Source organism: Mustela nigripes, chromosome 6 (genome assembly GCF_022355385.1).
Source record: "Mustela nigripes isolate SB6536 chromosome 6, MUSNIG.SB6536, whole genome shotgun sequence".
Taxonomy (NCBI): domain Eukaryota; kingdom Metazoa; phylum Chordata; class Mammalia; order Carnivora; family Mustelidae; genus Mustela; species Mustela nigripes.
Window position 1 is genome coordinate 7,070,217 of NC_081562.1, and position 11,037 is coordinate 7,081,253.

Here is an 11,037-nt window from a genome sequence, read left to right on the forward strand (position 1 = left end):
GCTCCCGTGTTAGAAACGGACGCCTGAAAGGGAAAGAGCTGCATAAAAACACTTGCAGAAATAAATACCAGACACATAGATGTGCTATCGAAGGGCAAATTTCAGTTGTCTCTTCCATCCAAATCTGGGAAAGGCAAATTTTTTAATGACTTCCATGCATCTGCCAGGACCTGGCTCCCAAGCACGCACGGAAACTCCCTCTATTTTTTTAACTTAAGGCTTAGATCACGCGAGAGCGAGCGCGGGCGAGCGAGCGCGAGCGGGTCTTGATGAAGCCTGGAGAACCAATCACGGCGACCGGGGGGCTGGAAAATGGAGGTTAAAGGTCGGACGGAAGTTCTCTAAGTTTCCGGTGGCCGGCTTGCGCTGGAACTATGGCTAAACATCATCCGGATTTGATTTTCTGCCGCAAGCAGGCTGGTGTTGGTGAGGCAGCTTCCTGCCCCCGGCTGTCAGGGTGGGGATGGTGTCAGGAGCTGGAGGGTAGGAGGTGGTCAGAGGTTCCGATCTCATCCTTCGGGTTTTGCCTCGGAGGCGCCACGTTTCCCGCCTCACGGTTGATAGCATGGGAGCGCGCGCGTTTGTGGTCTCTGATGCAAAGAGGGCGGGGGCGCGCGTGCTGAGAGTCAGGCAGGCGACGGGAGTGAGGTCCGAGGAAGCTCAGGTTGCCCAGGACCTGGGAGCGGGCTGAGAAGGGTGTGGGTTTGCTTCGGATGGAACCTTACGGTGAGGGTTAGATGGATAGGAGCCCTTAGGGCTCACTGCAGTCCCTGCTGTGTCGCCACCCCAGATTCGAGGATCTTTCCCCTCTTCGTCAAAACCAGTTCTAATTGTACTCTTTACCATCTTTGATCTTGCAGCCATCGGAAGACTGTGTGAAAAATGTGAGTGAACACGCCCTCCCAAACACCCCCACTCCTTCCCCTCACAGTTTGTTTAAAGCCAGCAAACGGGCATTTCCAGCAGTGCCACAAAGAGGGTTTTGGGCAGAGTGTGCCTGCAAGTTTGTGAACATTGAGTACCAGGCTGCAACCAAAGCCCTCTCCATCTCTCCGTTGCAACTTGCACATTTTAAACATTATGTTTGGGTTTTTGAGAAAATTTGTAGCTTTGGCCAGGAGATAGCCTGACCCTGTCCCCAAACGACCCATACACAGTTCTTCGCCAGTAGTGATGGAGACTTCTTGTCTATGAGGTGATGTTCTAATCTCTTTATATATTAGTTGGTTAACTTACTCGTTGAAGGGATTGAGAGGGACACAGGGTTAGCTGAGTTTTGTAATACCAAAATAGAGAGTCCTAAAGTCACTAGGGGGTGGAGACCACTGTATTTTCCCCATAGCAGGAGTAGGGCAGTAGACTTAAGGAGGTACTTGTATGTGGGCGTAATTCCATTCTCTCTTCTTCCCAGGTGATGGCAAGTGTGTGATCTGTGACTCCTACGTGCGTCCCTGCACTCTGGTGCGCATATGTGATGAGTGTAATTATGGCTCTTACCAGGGGCGCTGTGTGATCTGTGGAGGCCCTGGAGTCTCGGATGCCTATTATTGTAAGGAGTGCACCATCCAGGAGAAGGATGTGAGTGTACACTAAGCTTTCCATCTGATCTTTGCTGCTTTTATTTAGTAACTCTTGCCAACCAGGGCAAACTCCTATGGCCCATAGAGATTACTATGTTCAACTAAGCACACAGGTTATAATTTCCTCAAGTTCTGTGAGGTCAGCTGGGTGTCGTCCAATAAAAGGCAGTTATTTTGCATCGAAGGCTGAAATGCAACAGAAACAAAACTTTGTCAACGTCAGCAATTTGGAGAGCCTTCTCTCTACTCCTTTGATCTCTCTCTCTAATTATTCTTTTTTTTAAGAAGCTTATTTATTTATTTGACAGACAAAGATCACAAGTAGGCAGAGACAGATGCAGAGAGAGAGAAGGGGAAGCAGGCTCCCTGTTGAGCAGAGAACCTGACTCGAGGCTCAATCCCAGGACCCTGAGACCATGACCTGAGCCGAAGGCAGAGACTTAACCCACTGAGCCACCCAGGCACCCCTCTGATTATCCTTCTTCAGAAACAATATCCTGCCTTTGTGAGTCCAGGCACAGTGCACAGTAGGTAATAGCTGCTCAGTCATTTTCTTTCCTATCATGAAAGATTGTTTGAGTGGATGTGGTGACAGTTGAATTTGGGACACCTCAAGTTGATTTCCACTTTAACTGGCTAAAGAATGCCTTTGGGCTGATAGTGCAGGATTGTGATTCTGTCTCGTGACATTTTTGCTCCTTGACATTGTGTAGTGGCGGTGGCTACTTACTCAATTCCTTTAGTCAAATGCCAGGATAGGGGGCTTGTAGATCTATAATAAAAGCAAGTTTTACTGTTTTTGTTTAGGTTGGAAGCAGGAGCCTTCTTAGAGGGTGGGGACGGTGAATCTGCTTGTTTTCTTCTTCTTACGTATGACACACTAAAAAGTGTGGGGACGCCCGGGTGGCTCAGTTGGTTAGGCGTCTGCCTTCAGCTCAGGTCATGATCCCAGGACCATTTATTAGCTGAGTGACAGACTGTAAAACGGGGACAACGTGGGACGCCTGGGTGGCTCAGTCACTTAAGCGTCTGCCTTTGCCTCAGGCCATGATCCCAGGGTCTTGGGATGGAGTCCTCACATTGGGCTCCTTGATCAGCAGGGGGCCTGCGTCTCTCTCTGCCTGCTGTGCCACTCCTGCTTATGCTCTCTCTCTGACAAATAAACAAAGTCTTTTTTAAAAAAATTTAAGTGTTCATAATAGTATCACTAATGGAAGGTTCCTGGTTACCTAAATCTGGGGTAAGGCAAAAGATACATGAGGGATGCCATGGTGGCTTGGTAGAATGAGGAGCCAGCTCTTGGTTTCAGCTCATGTCATGATCTCAGGGTCCTGGAAACTAGCTGGGGTCAGGCTTGCGCTCAGCAGGAAGTCCGCTTGAGGCTTCTCTGCCTCCCTACTTTTGTTTTTAATTCTCTTTCTTTTTTTAAGATTTTATTTGACAGAGAGAGATTGAGGGTGCTCAAGTGCACACACAGGTATGTGCCTGCACAACAGCCCCAGCAGGGGGAGCTGCAGAAGGAGAGGGAGAAGCAGGCCGCGGGATGAGAGGAAGCCTGGGACTGGATGGCAGGATCATGACCTGAGCCGAAGGCAGACGCTCAACTGACTGAGCCACCCAGGCGCCCCTCGAATAAATCTTAAAAGAAAAAAAAGATACATGATTCTTAACGTTCCCACGTACACAGTAGGTAGTTTATAGATGTCATCCTTTATTCTTCACAATAACTTTGTTAAATAGGGATTATTATTATCCCCTTTTTTTAAAAGATTTTATTTATTTATTTATCAGAGAGAGAGCACAAGCAGGGGGAGCAGCAGGCAGAGGGAGAAGCAGGTTCCCTGCTGAGCAAGGAGCCCCATGTAGGACTCCATCCCAGGAAGCCAGGATCGTGACCTAAGCCAAAGGCAGATGCTTAACTGACTGAGCCACCCAGGCGCCCCACGTTGTCCCCATTTTACAGTCTGTCACCAGCTATTAAATGGCAGGTGCAGATTGTCAGACTAAATCTCGTGGTGTCCCCATTACTCCTTGTCATCCTTTTGTGAGTCCTTCTGGGAGGATGTGCCCATGTTGAGTAGAAGCACCCAGCCTCCTGATTCTGTATATTTGGAGCCTGTCTAGCCCCAGGAAGGGGGACGTATCTGGCCAGATGAAACTGTTTCTTACACCATTATGTCTTCTAATTTTTTAGGGAGGTGAGAAAGGACATAGATAAAATACCAAAAACTTAACTTCAGTTGGTGATTTGAACATTACCCTGTCCTGAACTCTGATTTGCATTTATCTTTGTGTGTCAAAGCATATCTTTGTCCATCTGACCCACCAACTGGGTTGTACCCCTTTAGAGAACGGAGCTTGGTTTCGCTGTTTATCTCTCTTTTTCCACGTTCTTGGTTTAGTGTCTGTGTATTACAGGCATGGTCCACATTTCGCTGCTTCCTCTGTAAGCCATCCCTAGTAGTGCCCCATATAAAGTGTCTGGTCTGCAGTATTTGACATTTATAATCTGTAAGCAGTGAAACCGCGGGAAGGCAACAGCAATGATGAGAAAACGTGAGTAGGTCTTAAACTAGCTCCAGAGTCCGTAAGGACAACATTTTTTTGACTGTCTACATGGTTGAAGCTGGAGTTCTTGTCTGGAATAAGCTTGTAACCAGAGTGCTTGATAAATGTTAATTACTGTCTGACTTGTCTGCATGTGGTATGTGAACTGATACCTTTGGATCTTTGTGCTTCGTTCCGTTCCTGAGAATTATTCTAGACATCACTCCGTCTTCTTCACAACGTACAGGAGTGTTCTGAGGATACTTGAGACGGTATCTAGCTTACATTTATTCAGCAGTAGTTTCCAGAAGACACAGAGCAGTTTAGTGACCTGATCCAGCCTCTCAGCCTACAGATCTTCATGGAGATTAAGTCCCTCAGACTTCTTTCCTAGGCAGAAATCCTGCCATCAAAGCAAGCCGGAGTTCTCATACTCCTTCCTCTTCCTGCCACTTTCATAATTTATAAGGGAATTAGACCCGTGGACTAAATGGGTGTTTTCACTTAGTTTTTCAGCATCAAGACTACTCAGGACTCCTGTCTGGGGCCACTGCTGCCAGAGGACTCATTTGTAGTTTCTACAGTGCAGCATCATTCTCATCTGATGTCTCCTTACCCCTCGATTTATCTCTTTTACTTACATTCTCCTCAGCTCTCTAACAGGTCTTTGTGATACAAACGAGAAAACTAAAGCTTCCAGATGTTAAACAACTTGGCCCAAGGTCACATGGCTAATCAGTGGCGGATCCAGGCCTAGAACCCAAGTTGTCTGGCTCCTTGTTTCTCAGGTTTTTCATTTCACTATTGCCTCTCCCCACCCCAAGAGAAAGGTTAAAATTCAAATTATATTTTCCCTCTAACGAGAGAAATTAAGTCCTAAGGAATAAGATTTCATTGGGTGAAGATAAACACAAACTGGTAATATTGAAGATGGTTTTATCACCTTTAAGAATTGGTGGTCAGGGGGCACCTGGGTGGCTCAGTGGGTTGAGCCGCTGCCTTCGGCTGAGGTCATGATCTCGGAGTCCTGGGATCGAGTCCCGCATCGGGCTCTCTGCTCAGCAGAGAGCCTGCTTCCCTCTCTCTCTCTCTGGCTGCCTCTCCGTCTACTTGTGATTTCTCTGTCAAATTAATAAAATAAAATCTTAAAAAAAAAAAAAAAAAGAAAAGAATTGGTGGTCAGGGGCGCCTGGGTGGCTCAGTGGGTTGAAGCCTCTGACTTTGGCTCAAGTCATGATCCCAGGGTCCTGGGATTGAGCCCCGTGTCTGGCTCTCTGCTCAGCGGGGAGGCTGCTTCCTCTTCTCTCTCTCTCTGCCTGGTTGTGATCTCGGTCTATCAAATTTTTAAAAAAATAAAAAAAGAATGGGTGGTCAAAGTCAAAGCATTTTCTCAAACCCCGCACTGTGTTGCTCTTCTCAGGGTGGTCAAGTATGTGCCTCTCCCTCTTGCTATTTACATCATTCTCTTCCCTCTGTTTAGTGAACAGCAGAGCCGTTAGACTGAAAAAAAAAAAAGAAAAAGAGACACTTGGTACTTTTCAAAATTAATTTAGAAATTTACCTCCTTGGGCGCCTGGGTGGCTCAGTGGGTTAAGCCACTGCCTTTGGCTCAGGTCATGATCTCAGGGTCCTGGGATCGAGTCCCGCATCGGGCTCTCTGCTCGGCAGGGAGCCTGCTTCCTCCTCTCTCTCTCTCTGCCTACTTGTATCTCTCTCTGTCAAATAAATAAAATCTTTAAAAAAAAAAAAAAAGAAATTTACCTCCTTTACAACTCCTACTACTTTGAGGGGGGGTTAAGATTTTGTTTGTTTATTTGACAGAGATCACAAGTAGGCAGAGAGGCAGGCAGAGAGGGGGAACCAGGCTCCCTGCTGACCAGAGAACCCAACGAGGAACTTTATCCCAGGACCCTGAGATCATAACCTGAGCCAAAGGCGGAAGCTTAACCCACTGAGCCACCTAGGCACACTCATTTCATAATTCTTTGCTATCATTTGTAAGAAATAAAGATGTGGATCCACTTTTCAGTAATTGTATTTTTCATTATTTTTAAGATTTACTTATTTGAGGGGTGCCGGGGTAGCTCAGTGGGTTAAAGCCTCTGCCTTCGGCTCAGGTCATGGTCCCAGGGTCCTGGGATCGAGCCCTGCTTCAGGCTCTACGCTTGGCGGGGAGCCTACTTCCCTTCTCTCTGCCTACTTGTGATCTCTGTCTGTCAAATAAATAAATAATTTTTTTTTTTTTTTTTTAAGATTTACTTATTTGGGAGAGAGAGCACAAGCAGGGAGGAGGGGCAGAGTGAGAAGCAGACTCCCCGCTGAGCAGGGAGCCTTACATGGGGCTTGATCCCAGGACCCCAAGATCATGGCCTGAATCAAAGGCAGACACCTAATTGACTGAGCCGCCCCTACAGGTGCCCCAGTAATTGTTTTTCTGATTTCAGACTTTTTTTTAATTGCCTTTTCCTACATTTCAGTTTTGTATATATTTCCATTTGGTGTGTTATGTTTTGGAAATGATAAGTGTTGGATTTAAAATATTACTTGGGGCACCTGGGTGGCTCAGTCAGTTAAGCTTCAACTCTAGATTTTTTTTTTTTAAGATTTTATTTATTTATTTCACAGACTGAGATCACAAGTAGGCAGAGAGAGAGGGGGAAGCAGGCTCCCCGCTGAGCATAGAGCCCAACACAGGGCTTGATCCAGCACCCTGGGATCATGACCTGAGCCAAAGGCAGAGGCTTTAACCCACTGAGCCACCCAGGCACCCTTCAACTAGATTTTGACTCAGGTCATGATCTCAGAGTCGGGATTGAGCCTGCAACTGCATCGGCCTCCGTACTCAGTGGGGAGTCTGCTCCTCTCCCTCTGCCCCTCCCCCTGCTTGCTCCAGCGTGCGTACTCCTGTGCACATGTGCTCGCTCACGCTCTCAAATAAATAAGTCTTTAAAAATTAAAATATTACTTGTGGGGGGCACATGGGTGACACAGTCCTTAAGTATCCAACTCTTGGTTTCAGCTAAGGTCATCTAAAGTGAGACCAAGCCCCGCATCAGGCTCTATGCTCAGTGGGGAGTCTGCTTGAGACTCTGCCTCTGCCCCTTGGCCCCACTCACACTCTTTGCCGCAAATAAATAAATACTAAAAAATAAAGTAAAATAAAATATTATTTGAGGGGCACCTGGCTGGCTCAGTGAAGCGTTTGACTCCTTAGTGGGCTTGAGAGTTAAAGCCCCACACTGGGTGTAGAGCTTTCTTAAAAATAAAATATTACTTGAAAGTCCTGGGGTTTTGTCACTAGGTCAGGGTAGTGTTTGTAGCTCTCTTTCCTGCTGAAATGGACTTGTAATACAGTCCTCTTCAGGAAGGAAACCCATTGGCATTGAGTTCTGCTTGGTGGTCATGACAGGAGCCCAGCCTAGGGCTCTTCAGAGTTGTTTCAGTGGACACATTTAGTATAACTGAAACAAGCACTTGATATTTTGGTGCCCCCCACAATGCCGAGATCAAGGGTGAGTGCCCAACAGACTGGGCCAGCCAGATGCCCCTGGTGTCTACTAAAATGAAATTTTAGAAATTAAGTGGCCATAAGATGTATTTACTTGGCACCTTCAATTCAAACTACAGCTGCTGAAAATAAAAATAAAAGCCCCTGTGCTAGGAATGGGGAGATCTGTCGGTCCTCTGGTGGGGATCTGAGAAAGGATGAAATTTCTAGTATTCAGACATTGAAGTTGCTAAAAGAACTACTGCCATAAGGCAGACTTCTGTAGGTATTTTTATTTTTCTTTATTTTTTTTTTTAAGATTTTGTTTATTTATTTGACAGATCACAAGTAGGCAGAAAGGTAGGCAGAGAGAGAGAGGAAGGGAAGCAGGCTCCCTGCTGAGCAGAGCCCAATGCCAGGCTCAATCCCAGGACCCTGGGATCATGGCAGAGGCTTTTACCCACTGAGCCAGGTGCCCCTTGCAGGTATTTTTTAAAATATCCCCTAGCTCAGCTCATAAATACTTGTATCATACTCTAAGGTTTCTTTTGTTTCTTGTTTCTTCTTAAGATTTTTTTATTTTTAAGTAATCTTTATACCCAGCGTGGGGCTCTAACTCACAACCCTGAGATCATGACCTGGACTAAGCCAGCCAGGCACCCCCACACTCCAAGATTCTTTCTCTCTCTCTCTCTCTTTTTTTTTTCTTTTTTAAGAGTTTATTTATTGGGACACCTGGGTGGCTCAGTGGGTTTAAGCCTCTGCCTTCGGCTCAGGTCATGATCCCAGGGTCCTGGGATCAAGCCCTACATCGGGCTCTCTGCTCCATGGGGAGCCTGCTTCCCCTTCTCTCTCTCTCTCTGCCTGCCTCTCTGCCTACTTGTGATTTCTCTGTCAAATAAATAACTAAGATCTTTAAAAATACATATATATTTTTATTTATTTATTTGAGAGAGGGAGCACAAGAGAGGGGAGGGAAGAGGGAGAAGCGGACTCCCAACTGAGCAGGGAGCCTGAAGCAGGGCTCTGGGATCATGACCTGAGCTAAAGGCACATGCTTAATGGACTGAGCCACCCACGTGCCCCAGCCTCCAAGATTTCTTAACAGTTCTTCCTTCTTCCTCTTCCTGCTACCCATTTACAGGCATATTCAACAAAAGCCAGCCCGATCCAGAGAGCACATCCTCACCTCATACAGTATTGGTAGAATCTGGGGATAAGTCAGTAAGGCGATAATAAGACTAAACAGGCTATGCTAGCACAAAATTTCATAGCATCTCTAAAGATAAAGAGCTTAGAGCACCCGTGTGTTTGGTATCAGGCCACTTCCACCATAAGAGGCAGGTTCACCCTCATTTGTACCAGAACTTTCAGTACAGATTACACAGCCTGAGTTCACATCGGGAGCTGTTGGGGCTGGGCCCACTCCCTGGCTCCCTCAGCACGCTGAACTCGTCAGACGGCAGTCCTCAAAGTAATACATACTACATGTTTTTATAAAATAATGAAATGTTATTGTTGGCTTTGTGTGTTCCTAGAGATTTTTGTATGGTGTTGTTGATATTGGTCCCCCAAAAGAGGTATCACCTAAGTTAGAAATGTGACGTCTAAGAACTTGATCAATTAATTCATTCTAAAGTCCAGTGTCCCAGGGAGCAACCTCCTTTGACAGCAGTTTTTAATAAAATCAGGACTGTGAAGGTTTTAGTCTAGTAGCATCTTCCCCAATTTTCCTCCCATTATCCCCGAGCAACTTACGTAGTCCTCATCTCTGCAGAACACAGCTTCCTAGGGGCTTCACTGAAACCACTCAAGGTCACAGAGTGGCCAGGGGAACATGTCATTACAAATCAGAGTACAGACCTTCAGTAGCCATCTCTAGCACAGGGGCAGTCTTCCCCCAAGACCGTGTGTCACATTAAATGAATTAAGGACACATCAAGCCCTATGGTATTTAACATGTAATGTACTATCTCCTAAAGCCTGTAGGGTTTTTTGCCTTGGAGGTCTTCTTCTCTTTCTTGAGATAGTGGAGATCTAGAGAGGTTGATCTATAGAGGATCATTACAGGGTTTTTACCTTTCACTTGAAGAAAACCCTTTGGAATCTTTAAGAGTTAAATTCTACCTCAGCTACATCGTATTAACGACAGAAGTGGGCTGAGAATCCAGCATTCGAAGTGGGGGCCTCCCTGGCTGGAAAGTGGAATAAATTCTTGGTGATTGATTGACTAGGACAACTGAACAGATAAAGTAAATGGCCAAATCCACTGATCCAAAAGTTTTTTTTTTTTAAGATTTTATTTATTTATTTGACAGTCAGAGATTACAAGTAGGCAGAGAGACAGGTGGGGGCGGAGGGAAGCAGGCTCCCTGCTGAGCAGAGGGGCTCTATCCCAGGACCCTGGGATCATGACCTGAGCCGAAGGCAGAAGCTTTAACCCACCGAGCCACCCAGGCGCCCCCGAAAAGTTATTTTTATCTTCAATCCCTCTCAGTTCAGACTCAGAGGCTTTTAACAACTTCTCTATCCTGTTTTCCAGAGAGATGGTTGCCCAAAGATTGTCAACTTGGGGAGCTCTAAGACCGATCTCTTCTATGAACGCAAAAAGTATGGCTTCAAGAAGAGGTGACTGCTGGGTGGCCTCCCCACCACCCCCCTGCTACTGCAGCTGCCACAAAAGATAGCGACCACCACCAGCGCAGAGGGAGGAGAGCCCTCGTCCACGGCCCCCCCTCCACCTTTCCTCCTCTTACCCAGACATGTGATAGCGACAGAAAAGGAATCTTCAGACCCCACTCTGGCAGACCAGAGCGGAGAAGAATTGATAGATTGGCTCATGGTTTTTCTTGAATTCAAGAAACAAGCATGTTTTCCAAATGGCTATGTTCTCTACACTAAGAGCTGCTGCTGCCGCCGCTTCTTTAACACCAAGATCTTCTGAAACAGGAATGATACCCTCTCAGTCTCCTGTTTGAGGAATTAACTGTGACGCTACCGCAGTGAGAAGCCTGTTCTTGGCAGCAGCCCTGAGGGAGGAGACATCTGCAGGGTGGGGGGAGCTCTCGAACAATCAGCGTGGGCACTGAGTCTTGTAACACTTAGCAGGTGCTGCCTGTTCATGTTATTTTCCTTCGAAGAACTTGGAAACCCTTTCTGTTGCTGTTGTGTTAATAAAGCAGGTGTTTCTTTTCTGGTACTCGGTCACAGTCCCAATTTAAGTTTGGCTCTAGGAATTTATTTTAGTCACCCAGGAATTTGTGATTCAGGATAGACGTCTTGGGATTCATCAACCACCATGTTTTCTTAGTATTGCTGGAAGGGATTCTGAACCATTGGTGCCCTTCATTATAGATAAATCAAGGTTGTTTTTAGAAGCTATTTTTTTCTTCCTGTTCAACTTTATTTTGAAGAAACGACTTC

At 46.2% G+C, this 11,037-nt stretch overlaps 1 protein-coding gene across 1 annotated transcript; it reads left to right on the top strand.

The window, feature by feature from the left end:
* Positions 1-300: 300 nt before the first annotated feature.
* PHF5A (PHD finger protein 5A) lies at positions 301-10,813 on the top strand. Its single transcript, XM_059401916.1, has 4 exons — positions 301-426; positions 861-884; positions 1,412-1,578; positions 10,157-10,813. The coding sequence occupies exons 1-4, from the start codon at positions 375-377 to the stop codon at positions 10,244-10,246; spliced, it is 333 nt and encodes a 110-aa protein (XP_059257899.1). The 5' UTR covers positions 301-374; the 3' UTR covers positions 10,247-10,813.
* Positions 10,814-11,037: the final 224 nt, after the last annotated feature.

Bases quoted from the DNA above. Each gene is read 5' to 3' on its own strand.
- PHF5A (XM_059401916.1), top strand. From the start codon at position 375: ATGGCTAAACATCATCCGGATTTGATTTTCTGCCGCAAGCAGGCTGGT. The intron at 885-1,411 runs GTGAGTGAACAC...TCTTCTTCCCAG, and splicing joins CGGAAGACTGTGTGAAAAAT to GTGATGGCAAGTGTGTGATC. The intron at 1,579-10,156 runs GTGAGTGTACAC...CCTGTTTTCCAG, and splicing joins GCACCATCCAGGAGAAGGAT to AGAGATGGTTGCCCAAAGAT.